The 16,393-nt window shown below is 45.1% G+C and overlaps 1 protein-coding gene across 12 annotated transcripts in view; it reads left to right on the top strand.

Moving 5' to 3' along the window:
- The window catches only part of EPB41L3 (erythrocyte membrane protein band 4.1 like 3), a 133,095-nt gene that overhangs the window by 94,916 nt on the left and 21,786 nt on the right, over positions 1 to 16,393 (top strand). For 8 of the 12 annotated variants that reach the window (XM_065890311.1, XM_065890309.1, XM_065890302.1 and 5 more), the window contains 4 exons: positions 2,383 to 2,535; positions 6,813 to 6,910; positions 7,614 to 7,789; positions 10,985 to 11,205. In XM_065890311.1, coding sequence (XP_065746383.1) covers positions 2,383 to 2,535; positions 6,813 to 6,910; positions 7,614 to 7,789; positions 10,985 to 11,205 — 648 coding nt within the window. Of the gene's footprint in view, positions 1 to 2,382; positions 2,536 to 6,812; positions 6,911 to 7,613; positions 7,790 to 10,984; positions 11,206 to 14,874; positions 15,439 to 16,393 lie in introns of all 12 variants that reach the window. The other 4 variants (XM_065890306.1, XM_065890303.1, XM_065890300.1 and 1 more) reach the window with 3 other exon arrangements.

The following is a 16,393-nucleotide window of genomic DNA, read 5'->3' as shown; positions in this document are numbered from 1 at the left end:
GACCCAGCGAAGTGTGTGTGGGAGACGGTAAGGGAGGATGCATCGCAGGAGCCTCCCATCTTCCCCACAAACGGATTCCACTTTCTTGTGATTCAAAGATACTAAGGAGTGATTTAAAGTAGATAATAATGGAAGAGGCTGTGAATGCCCAGAGAGCTTGCTACACTTATGTTCTTCATCACAAAGAAAGTGACTCAAGGAGCCGTTACTCCAGCAGCCCTGCTCGCGCAGACATTTCTGCTCAGGACCTGGGGGGTCTCCTGTGTGGTCCTGGGAGCAGGTCGGCTAGATCTCAGGGTCCATCATGCCCCCCACCCACCGCCCTACATCAGGTCATAGCTCTGTAAATTGCTCTTTCAGGTTAAAGCCCTTGATAAATGGTGGCGGAGCCTTTGAATTCCCCTCAAATCTGATTATGTTGTAATATCCTGCCGTCAAGTCCTTCCACTTCCATAGAGTGATTTTCGTGTCTAGTGGAGTGATACGTTTCCAAGGAAAAATATTTCATTTTAAATCAGTTAAATTGTATGTGTAACCTCACAGTTCCCAGAGAGGGACCAAAATATTTATTTCTGATTCTGGAAATATTCATCTTGTGCTTTGCACTGGCGGGATTTAGGAAGTCAGTCCCTCCCACTCCCGTACAGATGAGTCAGAAGCCCCCTTTTGGATTCTTCCATGTCTCCCTCCCCGCGTTTGCTGGCGCTGCAGTGACTCAAAGTGGGACAGCCCCACCGATGATTGTGTCTCAGACCTCAGCTTCGCCTCCACAGCACCCTGCTTCCAACAACCAGTGAGACACGGGGGGTGGGGACCGCACATCACACACAGCACCGCCTTCTGTCCTTTGTTCTCACCCCACTCAAGACCACCACAGATGTTCACTTTACCCAAATTTCACTGGGACACAATATCGAGGGGGCATAGACTGCTCGTGGGGTATCTCCTGAGCTTTATATAACATCTCTGATGACCTCTGGGACCCCTCATTGCACATCCCTAGGAGATGACCCAAAGATGGACTGTGCGAGCAGCAAAAGAAAGTTGCAAATATAGCATGATCCCACTTTTGTTTGAAAAGAAATCTATATGCATATATTAAATGCATCTATATTTATGTATGTGAGCCAAGTGGGTAAGTGAGCACCACTGGGCGGTGAGTGTGTGTTGGGGTCCTGTTGGGGAGTACGCTTGTACTTTAAAAAGACTATTTTATATTCAAATTTTACTCTGACAGTAATGGTATACAAAAAGAGAATCAAGGGCTTCCCTGGTGGTGCAGTGGTGAAGAATCCGCCTGCCAAGGCAGGGGGCACGGGTTTGAGCCCTGGTCTGGGAAGATCCCACATGCCACGGAGCAACTAAGCCCGTGTGCCACAACTACTGAGCCTGCACTCTAGAGCCCGCCAGCCACAAGTTGAAGCCCGCGCGCCTAGAGCCCGTGCTCCACAACAAGAGAAGCCACCACAATGAGAAACCTGCACACCACATCGAAGAGTAGCCCCCACTCGCTGAAACTAGAGAAAGCCCACACGCAGCAACGAAGACCCAACACAACCAATAATTAAATAAATAATAAAAATTAAGTTTAAAAAAAACAAAACGCGGGCCTCTCACTGTTGTGGCCTCTCCCGTTGCGGAGCACAGGCTCCAGACGCGCAGGCTCAGCGGCCATGGCTCATGGGCCCAGCCGCTCCGCAGCATGTGGGATCCTCCCGGACCGGGGCACGAACCCGTGTCCCCTGCATCGGCAGGCGGACTCTCAACCACTGCACCACGAGGGAAGCCCCCAGAGAATCAAGATCTTTTAAAGGAACAAACCCCAAAACACTCATAGGAAATGATGGGGGGTCTCTCTATTAGTGTACGTATTAGTTAAAAGCCCTGCCCCTGGAAGCAGGCTGCCCATATTCAACTGGGATGGACACTTAACCTCTCTGTGCCTCAGTTTTCTTGCCTGTAAAGTGGGAATCATAATAGCAGCTATCTCAGAATTATCCTAGTGAAGATGAACAATGTACGTAAAGTGGTCAGAGCCGTGCCTGGCACTCAGTAATAAGAACTGAGGCTCTGATCGCTACTGTTACTAACACACCTTCACCTGGGTGACCTTCTCTGTGTGCAGTGTTGACATGCTGTGTAAGTCCAAGATACGTGGGTGAACAGAGTTTACACTAACAAATCTCCGTAGTGATAAATATCTTCATTCAAAGGCTATTATTTAGTGGTAATATTTTTTAAAGTGCCACAGTACTTTGCATATTTAGATGAGAGCTGCAGGTAGCTAATTATAGGTTCTGACCTGGAGGCTTAAATAGTGTACCCGCCACAAATGGAAATAGGTGAGATGCTCATCCAGCGTTTCTTGCTGCCGTTTTCCAGGATTCTGAGGGAGTTGAAATCATGTTAGGAGTGTGTGCAAGTGGTTTGTTGATATATCGTGACCGACTACGCATCAACAGGTTTGCCTGGCCAAAGGTTCTAAAGATTTCATACAAACGGAGCAACTTTTACATTAAGATCCGGCCGGGAGAGGTAAGTAGACCCCAATTTGCATGTACGTCGGGAAGAAAGTTACCAAAGAGCAAACAAAGATGTAAATTACCTGCTCACACGTTCTGAACATGGCAGGACATAATGAGTTATAGCTAAATGCCTAAGAGAACTTACTGTAGGTTTGTCCAATAAACAGTAATACATAAGATCTTCTCTTCTTTTTTATTGTGTTGTTCTAGTTTTTCCCCACTGCATACATTAATTGAAAGGCTTTCCTTTTTACATATTTCAGTGGAAAATCAAGGTTCATGAATAATGTTTTGTATTTTTCAAGCTGCGGTATCAAAGAAACTCTTAGTTGCTAAACCTCTTTGTGAATAGAGAATAGATTTCTTCCCATCGGTCCTGTTGATCTGTCTCCGTGTCCCCTCTCTTGTCCTCCAAATCTGATAGTACCCTAAAGGGAATAGCTTAGAGGTAACATGCATCAAAGTATAAGAAAGATTAGAACAAGTGACACCGGGTATAAATTATGCAAGTTCTGTAGCCTAATGTATATCTCCCCTTTGTTTTTCAATCAGAGAGGCTAATGAAAGAATCAAAATTGTTAATTAATCCTTGCTCCTTAGGCAGGAGCATCCATCCATGGTCAACTTATGTCCCCCTTAGTGGCTTGACATAATATATAGTAAATATCTGCTGTTTTCTCATAATAGATAATAAATATGTCCAAGTTCTAATTAGTATAGTTAATATAATGGAGGCAGTTGAAGCTCTAAGACTGCAGCTCATTTAGTTTCTGAGCATTTTCCGGTACAATAGAGAATTATCTCCTGTCTTCAGAATTAACCTCACCACTGGTGGAAAACACAATTTAAAAATCACCGTATGGAATATAATGTACAGCATGGTGACTGTAGTTCATAACGCTGTATTGTGTATATGAAGTCGCTGAGAGAGTGGATCTTAAAAGTTCTCATCGTAAGAAAAAAAATTTGTAACTTTGCGTGGTAATAGATATTAACTAGCCTCACTGTGGTGGTCATTTCACAAAATATACAAATATCAAAGCATTATGTTGTACATCCGAAACTAATATAATGCTATATGTCAGTTATATCTCAGTACAAAAAAAGTTTAAAGAATACGACTATAAAGCAAGCAGTCGTGTTTAACGTAAATATAAAATCAAACTTGTCTATGAAGACTGAAATATTCTACGAGCTATCTGAAATTAAAGTCATTTTTTAATATTTCCTAAAGATTGCATGTCTTACGACCAAGATATGTTTGATTTATGAAACATTAAGTGAGCATCTATATATTGCCAAGCACTGTGTTGGGCATTGAGAATAGAAAGACAAATACGACCTTGTTCCTGTCCTATGGAGTTTGTATTCAGCAGAGAAGACTCACACACTCGCAGTTACAGCATCACGATGCAAGTGTGATAGTATTCCGTAGATGTGAAATGAGCGCAGGTGTCGTGAGGGGCCAGAAGGGGAAGTTGGAGCAGTGCATCATGAGACCATAGTGAGCCATGGGAACTTTAAACTGGGATGTGACATACTCGGTGGATATTTTGGGATGAAATTCAGCAACTTAGTAATGTGATGTGATAGGACCTAAACTAGGGCAGAGGCTGTGGGAATAGAATGGAAGAAGCACATTTGAGAGAGAGGTTTCAGAGGCAGAACCAGTAGGTCCTGGAGACAGGATGGGGGAAAGATCAAAAGAGAAAAGAAGAGGGCTTCCCTGGTGGCGCAGTGGTTGAGAGTCCGCCTGCCGATGCAGGGGACGCGGGTTCGTGCCCCGGTCCGGGAAGATCCCACATGCCGCGGAGCGGCTGGGCCCGTGAGCCATGGCCGCTGAGCCTGCGCGTCCGGAGCCTGTGCTCCGCGACGGGAGAGGCCACAACAGTGAGAGGCCCACATACCGCAAAAAAAAGAGGAAAGAAGAGAGTCCAGGATAATCAGAGGGTTTGGGGTTTGCATGAGCGAAGTCAATGGTGATGATATTACTAGAGAGAAAAAGGGAGAATTTCAGAAAAAAAGATTGAAGTTCCTTTTGGGACAGATTTGGGGGGGGTGATCCTTGCATAGTAAGTAATACAAGATTTAAACAGTGTCATCAGCTGTATAATACATTTTATTCAAAGCCTTAGGTCTGGAAGAAATTACCAAGAACAAGGAAGTTAGAGGGGAAAAAACTCTAAAACAAAAACTCTGGGTAATACCACTTTTTGAGGGAGGGGTAGGCAGAAAAGGACCAGAGGCAGATGAGGAAAAACAGCCAGAGAGGAGAAGAAGGGCCAGAAACAGTCATGGATGATAAATAAGGAAGATGAGATTCAGGGAGCCTGGTTCACCAGCAGTGCCAGACGGGACAGAGGAGGTGCTCGGATGAGAACGAAGGAAAGTGTGTTGAACTTGATGATCAGGTCTTGTCGCGGCAGTAAGGGTTCAGGAAAGAGCTAGAGCCCCCGGCAGGTAGCAGCAAGGTGAGGAGTGAAGTAGCAGCGGCTTCCCTTCCTGACACTTAGCAGTGATTCTGGTTCCGCAGAAACACGCTCAGAGAAAGTCGTTTCCCCCCCCTTTTTTACAACCATATTCATAGGCTGAGAAGAATGAGTGAGAAGGAATTACTGGTGGCACGAAGGCTCTGAAGCGGTCGGAAGAAGTGGATACAGAGCACAGAGAGAGAGACAGAGAAACGTTCAAAAAGTGCTGGGATCTCTCTCATCTTTGTGCTGAGCAAGACAGAGCAGTAAGAGAAACTTCCCGGCTTCCCGCTTCTTCCGGGAAGAGCTAGCTGACTCTTCTGTAAAACCCCTGGCCTTAGCATGGCGTGTCGTCCACGTGAGATGCAGGATGAATAAATGGAGGATGGTTTAGTCAAGGTCCCTTCCTCTGGCTTGTCAGTTGACTGGGTCCATTGGACGGGGGTGAGTTTCATGACCGTCCCTGGACAGGAACGTCAGAGAGGGAGAAAATGGGGAAGGCGACTGCATTTAGAGCCACCCGTGATGTATTTCCCCTTCTCCCCCTGGCCAGTCCCACTCAGTGAACAAGAAACAGAGGTCCGGAATAGCTAAAGTTCACATACCTCGCACAGGACCCCTCCCCTTGGTTCTTTGCTGCATAAATTACTTCTGCTATCGATTATACCAGTAGTCTGGGAGGTTTGGGCTCTTTGGGGAAGGCTTTTACTGTTTAAGATGATTGCCCTCTGGTGGCCTGATGTATCCTGTCTTCAGAAAATAAAAAAAATTTCTTGAATATCTGCCATAGTAATATTAAAATATATTACTCGGGAAGTTAGCTATCTCACCCTGAAAAAGCAGATGGCTGATGGAGTATCATCTGAACTCTACATGCTGAAAAATATGAAAATGTGTTCTCCCGATCCCTGACCTTATACAGTCGGCCCTCCGTATCCCAGGGTTCTGCATCTGTGGATGCAACCAACTGTGGATTGAAAACATTCGGGGAAAAAACTTCTAGAGAGTACCAGACAGCAAACCTTGAATTTGCTGCATGCAGGCAGCTGTTTCCGTAGCATTCACGTTGTATTTCAACTGTTTACCTGGCAGTTACATTGTGTTAGGCATTATAAGTAGTCTAGAGATGATTTAAAGTATATGGGAGGGCTGCATAAGTTATATGCATGTGTAGTATGCTATTTTATGTAAGGGATTTGAGCATTCACAGGTTTTGGTATCCACAGGGGTCCTGGAACCAATCCCCTTTGGATACCGAGGGACGACTGTATAATATTGAGAGATGTTAGCATTTGACCTGATAATCCATATTAGAATGCACAAATAAAAGCAGCAGTATCTGATACCAAGTCATCAAATACCTAGGATATGCGCATATTTCCAGACCAGATACAAGGAGAAAATGTCATCCTGAGAATGCTGTTTTATTCATTTCTTTGCGTTCCAGCTGAAGTCATGATGTCAGAGAGAAACTATGACGATTAGGCTTAGAAATCAGATCAGGACAAACTGGTCTCTGGAAGGAATACAAATATTCTTCTTTTTTTGCATTTAGTTTTCATAAGATTCATCCTTGTACATGAAACTTTTACTACATGCATATGTGGTTGTCTGTACCTGCAGCATTTTAAGGAGATAGATATGAGATTTTTTTTTAATGAGTGAATGTGTATAGCATGAAATCTGTGTATAGCAATTGATTTAGGGAGTAAAGGAAAAATTTGTGGGTGGTATTTTGACTTTGTATATTATTTGCTTTCATGTTATTTATGATTCCAAACTTCACTCTACTCTTCAATATGTCTTTTAAATTTAGTTTGAACAATTTGAAAGCACCATCGGGTTTAAGCTGCCCAACCATAGAGCGGCCAAGCGTTTGTGGAAAGTGTGTGTGGAACACCATACATTTTTCAGGTGGGTAGAGATCATTTTGGTCTTTCCTAAGGAGGAATTAGAATGATTGGAATCACCTACACTGATAAAAGGTTGTTGGAAAGAAGAATGTGACCACAAGATCCTTTCTATTCCTTCACGTTTGTTGCCGCCAGATTTCTTGATAAATCCTAAAAGAACTTCTGACTAAATTAGAAGGATTTTCCTTAATTTGTTGTATACTTATCTGTCTCATCTCCCTTTCATTATCTTGAGAGGTTTTTCATTATTTTTCTAGAACATCCACTTCAGATGTCCAATCCCTTCCTTACTCTTTCAGTAGCTTTTCAATACCATGCACCCCTTTGCCCACATCCAGTAAGTACTAAAGCCCTCAGATTTGTGTCTACAAAGTAATAAATGATCACTGTTCTTCACTAACATCCCCTACTTAATTGCTCTCTGGGTTTGTAGAACCACAGACTCTCCAGTTCCATAGGATGTTCAAATTCATCTAGTCCAGCTCCACCCCTGTTGTGCTTCTAGCCTCTCTACAACATCCCTAGTTGATACACACTGTGTGAAGTGACTTTTTTTCCTTATAAAACCAGGTTCACCGAATGGCAGGTTGGGGGTTCAACCTTGAGTACACAAAGCACTTTACCTTTCGGAACAGAGTAATAAGTTAGCATTCTTAGTATGTGGCTTAATAGTCTTGCTGATGTTTTTCCTTTAATATCTCCAGACTGTTGTTACCAGAAGCACCTCCAAAGAAGTTCCTTACCTTGGGGTCCAAGTTTCGTTACAGTGGCAGAACACAAGCCCAAACCAGGAGAGCTAGTGCATTGATAGACCGCCCGGCCCCTTACTTCGAGCGTTCGTCCAGCAAACGTTATACCATGTCTCGCAGCTTGGACGGAGGTAGGCACTGCTCCCCTTAATGATTGCTAGTGGCTACCGAGCAGCGAGAAACCATCGTGAGCCTCTGATGGACACAGGTACTCTGCAATAGCATGAAAGGAAGAGCACTTGTTGGTCTTCGGCTGAGTGGCACATTTTAACCAACCCCCCTGAAAAGGTGCCTGTATGAGTCTAATGTCTGTTCTTGGTGGGTTTATATAAAATCACACAAAAGAAAGGTACTTGGGGAATGAAGTAGCTTTCATAAGCTGGCACCCTGAATTTGGAGAAGGGTGCTCTCATTCTAAATATAGTAATCACATACTTATAAGTAATTTGTTTCTCTTTTCAGCAGGTGGTAAATGATTATCAGGTTGGTTTTAGGTGATTTGTTTCCGAAAGAAAACTGTGCATTAGATTTATCTCTGTTTCTTTAAAAAGGTTATGAATAAAACGTGACTTTTATCAGTCAGTGAATAATAGCTGATAGAAAGGATGACATTCAAATGACAGAGCAAAAGGGCTCTAAGGAAATTGTCCTGGTTAACATTAATTACTACACCAGCTGGACTGGGAGAGCGTTTCTGTGTAAATATTCTGTACCGTGAAGTCAGATGGGTGAGTACCACAGGGAGAGAGTCACTGCATCACTTAGGTAGCATTTTTAAGGCATAATAATGAGTCTTTTGCAGGCTTTTGTTTTGTGGAGCAGTCTTCTGTGGCTGTCCAGAGGTACATGCAGATGTACTTTCTGCTCCAAGACATGGCAGCTGTAGGAAAGTCGGAACCTCTATATCCGTAGATGTGAAACCCACAGACACCGAGGGCCAGCTGTATTCATTGTACTACGTACACCATTTTGTGTAAGGGACTTGAGCATCCGTGGATTTTGCTTATCCACGAGGGCCCCAGAACCATTCCCCCCAGACACCAGGGCACGACTGTGGCCAGACCTCTGCCTCCTAATCCAGGGCTCCTTGGGGGTGAGGTGTTTTATAGGAGACTTATCCTGGGCACATAAAAAGAGAAGTTTCTAGCATGTGTGTACAATTTTCATAATAAGCAAAAGCATAGATAGAAACAAATAAAAGTTACAGGTGCCTGGTATCACCTCCCTCCTGGCCTTTTTTGCTGCCCACTCACCATGGAGTCTCAGTTCTTCCTTCCATTTCGCCAAACCCCAAGGTGGCTTGTAGGGAAGCGAACTCCCTGGATCGCCAGATTTGGAAGACTTCACTGTCCCAAAGGGATACTTAGAGGAAGTAAAAATTGTGTTATTAGTGCTGTATCGTTGTTATAAATTATATTAGCGAAGTAGGAGGAATGCTCGCCTAGCATAGATAAGTTCAGACCGTCTGTCTGTACAGCGGTGGGTGGATGAAGTACTGTCTGCAGGTCCCAGCTTTAGTCATCATCTGTAAGGTGGGATCAAGGCCACCTCTGACAGGTTATTGCTAAGAGTGAATAAGACGTAGGTGAAGGCAGTCTTGTTACAGATGTAATCATAATGGTCTCAGTAGGTATATTGATAATCATTCTTTAGGCTTTTGTGAGCTGGCCTAGGAAGTCAGTCTTACCATTCTCTACCTTCTATAACAATGTCCCGTTTTTAGAATCTCTGAGAGCCAAACTTTTGGGAAAAACTGTTTATTAGGACCGTTTTGAGTCAGATTAAGATACTGAAAAATTCACATTGACTATGACACTTCTTTTGGCGGCGCCTCATCTCCTCTTCCTTGAAGAGTCTGTGTAAACTAGTGTGTGTTCTCTAAGTCAGTGCTGGAGGAACTTGTGTAGAATCACAGCTTTTTTCCCCGAATGTCATCCACTCTGTCCTGCGATGTGAACCCGAGGGGACACATTTGTTGTGAATGTTGTTTTCCTTGTGACCTTCTGTGTGATAATGATTGCTGAGAAGACACAAGACAATTGTGAAATCAATGTACTAATTCCATGCTGTCTCTTTCTCCCTGCCCAAAAGTGATGTTAGTATGTGTTGTCTCTCACCCTTTGGGGTCCTGCCAATTCTCATATGTTTCTCTGAGCTGCTGCTCGGGGGGGCCATGGCTGCATGTTGGAATAGAAACTGCTTTTTGCAAGGTTGCATCGTCTGTTAGAACAGCCTAACAAGCCTTTTAGGAAACTGTGTCTCATATGAGCTTTTTCATCATCAGTAAGAGATGTAAAATATCTTAGTGACGGTATTTTAGTAAAACGGTTTACTATTCAAAGGATTTCAGAGCTTTTTCTTACATTTATGTTTTAAATTTCCTGAAATATGAAAGCAGATTAAATTTTGCCTACGATTTGAAAAGCAGCCTTTCTAAATTTCAGTAAATTTTATGGTACCTAAAACCTAAAAGAATGAGTACCAAATTTCAAAAGTCTAACTAAATTAAGCATCTCTTTCACTGAGACATTTTAGCTGAGACGAAAGGCTGGGTGTTCTCTCTTACGTTTGCGTGCTTTGCACTTGCATGAATTTCATTAGCAACGTTTGTCTTGTTTTCCCAAAATACTAGAGATGAATGAATGTATGCATATCGTGGTAGTCTTTTTAAAGCACAGTAGAAATTAAAACATTTCTGCACTTCAGTTGAACAGAGTTACCATCTGAATTCTATAATCTCTGCCCAGTAAATGGTTACTTTTCATTATTACTTGTGTAGCTTTTATATTGTAGAAGCGATAGACTTTCCAAGCACTAATAGTAGTAGTAATAGTAATAATAATAATAATAAAAAAACATTTCAGTGCTCCTTAATGAGTGGCACTTGCAAAGCTCTGTTTAAAGTCAAGTGCGCTAGGGCAGTTGTCTGTCTCCTGTTAGTTGTGGAACTTGCCCCGAGTGTCTGGTGCTCCGCCAGTTACTCTGTGGGTAACAGCCTTGGTGGCCACTCAGCCCCGCATCCTTCCACTCACCTCCACCCTCACACACATCCTCACCAGAGAGCCTGAGAAGTGGATGGAAATTATTCTGGTGGCTTTGAGAGATGAGCATTGAAATCACGCTTAAACGCAGTTATGGGTGACAACAGAAGGATGAATCTGTGGCGTTGCTTAGATGAGAGTACCTGCAGGGCTGACCTGTCTTTTGAAGAGAAACCTGGTATTTTATGGGGGGATTTTTGCTGTAACGGGAGCAATCGGTGGAGTCCGTCTGTCTTCTGACTTAACTGTTTTGGTCTTTATTTCTCCAATTGTATTTGCTTTTAGCATCAGTGAATGAAAACCATGAAATATACATGAAGGATTCTGTGTCTGCTGCAGAGGTTGGTACTGGCCAGTACATAACAACAAAGGGCATCTCTCAGACCAACTTGATCACCACTGTGACTCCGGAGAAAAAGGCAGAGGAGGAGCGGGGCGAGGAAGACGACAGACGGCAAAAGGCCGAGGAAGCCACACCCGTCGCTGCCGTACGGCCCGAGGGAAAGGTACATCTCCCTGCTGTCTCCCCGACCTGTGCACTCTCTAAAGAACTCCTGAATAAGACTGAGGACGTAAGCCAGGAATGTGAATAAGACTTAGGCTAATCCGTATCTCGGCATGAGTCACCTTCGTGTTGTCAACTTTTAAATTAGTATGTCCTCTGTCAACACTTTTCCTCTGCAAAAGCCCTTTCTAACTTTCGGGAAATTCTTATTGAACAACTGAGGTGCTACGTGAGACTTTCAGGACAGCTGTCCTGTCTGTAGATCTTAACAATACGTTTGGTAGTGAATTACACTTTTCTGTTTGGGCTCACAATTCAGAACTGTCACTAAAGCCGTTTTCTTTGTTTCTGGCCCCATCCTCCTACCCAGGGCTGTGTGTTTGTCTAGATGCACAGTAATTGCTTTGCCCTTCTTCTGACCGCTGGTAGCTGAGTGACCACAGCCTGCATACTTATACACTGTTTCCACTGTTTGTTTCTCTCTCTCAGTCTTATCATCTTAACCTAACCATCAGAGTAGCCAGTGGATGTGTTTTGGAAAAGGGATATTAAGGCCGAAGTTTGCAAGGGAAGACGGAGGGCGAACTTGGCAGTAATTTTTCCAGGGTGTTTTATTCATTGAACTTGGTCACTTCATTTCATCCAAAAGTCAATTTATTTTTAAATATTATGTTTATTTCTGGAGGTCCATCACTATAAAGCAACTTTTCAGGAAAATGAAAGTCAAAAAACGTGTAGACAACCTGCTTCTGGTTCGGGATTTTGTATGTCGCAGAGCAGCTCCCTAAAAGTCAAAGAACATGCCGGGAGGTTTATACATAATAATAATGGAAAAACAAGAGTGGGTCTTGGAATGTACAGAGTACAGAGTGAAAGGAAACAGCAGAATAAAAATGCCATATAACTTAGAGGTTATGCTAAAACTTAGGTAAATTTGATTCAAAAGTGCTCTTTTGCACGTGGGCTCTTCAAATGCAGAGTACGGGGCAGAGAATCAGCTGGCACTCTGTAGAAAAATGCTCCTTTGGATAAGAATTTAACAGTGACCTCTAAATGGGCAGATTGGCAAACGTACCATCATTCTGTTTATGTTAGACTATCCCAATGACCCAGTCCATCATCCTTTTTTAGGGTAAGATTATTTTTTTGCCAAACACAAAAATAAAAACAGGATAGGACATAATGCAAGGATATTTGGATCACTTTTGCTGTTAAAATGCGCTTTGTTCTGAATTTTGTTTTTACACTCTTTTCGTTTAAGGCGGGTTCTAACTAGGTCACGATCAGAAGATGATATACTTGAAAAGCCAATGTGTCCCATGATTTCTGAAAGTCGCCCAGGCCAACACTCCATTCTGAGGGATGTGTAAATATGATTAAGTGCCCCATAAAAGTAAATGACTTGTTTGCTCCATAAACGATCCACTCCCACTTTGTTTGATTTTAAAAGATCAGCGATTTGTTTACATGAGATGGAGCCCTAAGCCAGCATCACTGGGTGCCTTTTATGCCATGGGAGATTAGAAAGACCAAGAAGACTGTTCTCTTAGAGTCGGAGCCTCTGAGAAGCCAGCACTGTGACCCTGATGCCTTCTGAGAGGCCGTGGCTGAGGCCTTGTGCTGAAGGAGGTGAAGGGCTGTCTACATCTCCCTCGCTGCAAAGCTGTCTTTAAAAACCACTCTAGGGCTTCCCTGGTGGCGCAGTGGTTAAGAATCTGCCTGCCAGTGCAGGGGACGCAGGTTCAAGCCCTGGTCCGGGAAGATCCCACATGCCGCGGAGCAGCTAAGCCCGTGAGCTACAACTACTGAGCCTGCTGCACCCTAGAGCCCATGAGCCACAACTACTGAGCCCGCGTGCCTAGAGCCCATGCTGTGCAACAAGAGAAGCCACCGCAATGAGAAGCCCGCACACCACTACTAGAGAAAGCCTGGCGTAACAACGAAGACCCAACACAGCCAAAAAATAAATAAATAAAATTAATTTTTTTAAAAAAGCCGCTCTAAAAACCACTCTAATCAGCAACATGGAAGATGAAGCCGTCGTTTCATTCTTCTCTGTCTTCAAAAAGTAACGTAGAGGGCGCTTATTTTTTAACCAAGATGAAAATGTATTACTGAAAATAGTTCTTAAGCGACTGGTCCCTAGATTCCTCTGAGAGGAGGTGTGTTTCCCCACTAACAATCACCCCAGCTGACGGGGCAGCCTCCACGGGCAGAAGGCGGCTTGTAACTTGTACATTATTCTCAGCTCAGTGAGATTTGGGCAGCGTCTTGTTTAAGACACAGTGTTTAATGTCCGATGTGAGTATTAGGAAAAGACATACTTGTCTGATACCGAAAAAGACACTTCTACATTCTACTAGATCCATGATATAATTTTATTTGTGCATTTTCTTACCCTCTGTCTATATTTACCAAGTCAGGGTTGGATTACCATCACAAAGCAGACCAGATAATGTCCATGCTCTCAGGATACTAGGCAGAAACACGCATGTGAGTACACACGCAGACACACACACACGAGCAGAAGTTCAGTCATCTTCAGGCTCCAGGTGACCTTGTCTTGAACTCGGCTATAGCAGCTTCCACGCTGGCCCTGGGTCCTGTTTGGCATTTGCTTGTCTCTCTCCCACCCCTCTCACTCAGCATCCCTCCACCACCTGCAGAGAAAGCTGGCTGTGGTCACGGAGACTGCGGGGACCAGGAAGGGTGTAAAGAACCTTACTTGCCCTGCACAAGCCTGCATGCCTCTCCCCAGGAGCACTATTGTGGGGTTGCCTGCCTTGATCGTCCCCTTAAGGACTCAAACCAGGCGGCTTAAGCCTACGGCTCCTCTAAGAAAAACCGGAAGGTGGGGGAATTGTATCTTTCTATTATTTGTGGACCACAAGTAATGCAAAGTGAGTGCTGATGAACCGCATCACAAGAAGACACATCCTTTTTTGCTAGTTAGCTTGTTAGAAACCACTTCTTTAAGCTCGCCCGTGTACATTATGGGTAAGGGGCCAAAACAGTAGTTTTCAAAAGAGCCTCGGTGCTTTATGGACAGGTAAGGTTCCTACGGTGCTCACTGTGGAATTAACCTAATTGGAGCTGCTTATGGGTAGGAGTGGGGTCAGAAACTTCGTGATTTGGAAACCCACCTGCTTTGGCTATAACTGACTAACCAAGGAAAAGTAACGCTAGAGATTTTGTCTTTAATAATCAAAAATTGGGTTCATTGTCATTTTAATCTAAGTGAACCCTAGTAACAGATCTGGTAGCTGGAGATTAGGAGAAGTTATTGAAAGTCTTGGTTTTAAGTTATCAGAGAGTTACATCTGCTCTCGGCATCCTAAAAATTTCTAGAGTTGTTTGTCTAAACAGAAGTTTTGGATCATATGAAACGTAGTCGTTGAGATTACCCACAGATATCTTCGGTTCTGATTCTTTTTTCAAGCCCACCCTGTGTTTGACTTGAGGGTCTAATGGGAAGACGATGGCCATTCGTGGCAGTGTTGGCATGCGCTTGAATACCTTAAAATTCACCAACAACCCTAGTGCTGAAATTCTTGTTTGACGATTTTTTTCTCGGTACCCATAAGAAAATTAACTAATTGCAGTTTTCTTTTTGTCCCTTTGCACCTCTGTTCGCTGCTTTCTGTCTCTCTCGCTGTCTCTCTCACATCAGTCACCCGGGCTGGGCACTGACTCATGTCCCCCCTCCCCCCCATCAGCCCGCTCTCCCCCTGCATCTCCCACAGGGCTCCGCAGGAGGTGTAAGGAGAACGGGCACCCCCCGTCGGGGGTCGAGCCGGCCAGAGACCCCGGGCAGCTGCACGGGGAGCCCACCTCGGACTCTGACGGCCGAGGGAAGCCGTGCCTGGGGGACCACGATGTGGCTTTTAGCTGCAAACAGCGGCCGGGCAGAGGGGCCACGCTGCTTTCCTTCTCCTTGCAACTCCCCGAGTCTTTCCCCTCTCTCCTGGATGACGATGGCTACCTGTCCTTCCCCAACCTTTCCGAGAGCCACCTCCTGCCCCAGAGCTTGCGGCATTACCTCCCCATCCGCTCGCCCTCTCTGGTGCCCTGCGTGCTCTTCATCTTCTTCTTCCTGCTCTCCGCCTCCTTCTCAGTGCCATACGCCCTCACTCTCTCCTTCCCTCTGGCCCTGTGCCTCTGCTGCCTGGAGCCCAAGGCGGCCTCCTTGAGTGCCTCACTAGACAATGACCCGAGTGACAGTTCAGAGGAAGAGGTGTGTACCGCGGCATAGAACACGCGTCCCTGTCGTGCTCGGGGCCGCGGTCCGAAACAGTCTCAGACGGCTGCTGCGATAGTGGTCCTACTTTCAGAGCCTCATTTATCGTCTGTGCCAATCTGTGCAGAGGTTTTGTGTGCAGGGCGTGCGACCCGGCCCCGGGGTTAGGCACAACACCATGTGGATGCAGCAGGCTGAGCCCGGCCCGGAACCGCACTGCCAACCCCCACCGACTCCAGCGGGTGGGGGAGGACTCAGCCGTGAGCCAACTGTAAATAAACAACCCGTGAGCTACGTAAGAACTCAGGGTCGACTTAAAGGCTCTGTTCAGTTCTCATTCAATAAAGGGAATGACACGGAAGACGGATGGGTAACTTTCAACTAGATTGGCGGCAAGTTACCAAAATGTACCCTGCTGTAACGATGCACAGTGGTGATCCGCACCAGGTAAAGGATGCTCAGGGCGCGGCGGGAGAGAGCACCGCCGTCGTCGTGGTGCGTCACCACCCTCGGGGCAGCTCTCCAAGACTGTAAATGCCTCCCTCTCCTCCCTGGAGATTCTGAAATGCCCCCGCTGCTCTTTGATTGTCATTGCCAGACGGTCATTGTTACTCCATGAGGGGAGCCCGATCCCGTGGGTGTGTTGGGTCAGAAAGAGGGGCTTGAGCGGTTTAAAACGCTCCGTGACATTGGTCATCGGCAGGGCCAGAAACAGGACCAGAAAGAGCGGCAGTTGAAAACAGCAGTTTCCAAACACAATCAGGAAAGACTCCTGTTAGGTTTCCATACGCTGTAAAAATGGGCTGAGATTTCATGAACACGAGCAATGCCAAGGCATGTGTTGGGTGGCACCCATTCTCTCAGTTCCGGCGTGAGGCTGGGGAAGTTGGATGGGCCTCTGTGGCTAGCGACCAGGAAAGGACTTGAGCCTTCAGCCTCCATCCGTGAAAGC

Source organism: Phocoena phocoena, chromosome 13 (genome assembly GCF_963924675.1).
Source record: "Phocoena phocoena chromosome 13, mPhoPho1.1, whole genome shotgun sequence".
Taxonomy (NCBI): Eukaryota; Metazoa; Chordata; class Mammalia; order Artiodactyla; family Phocoenidae; genus Phocoena; species Phocoena phocoena.
The sequence above is the reverse complement of the archived record's forward strand: the minus strand, read 5'-3'. Positions and strand labels throughout refer to the sequence as shown.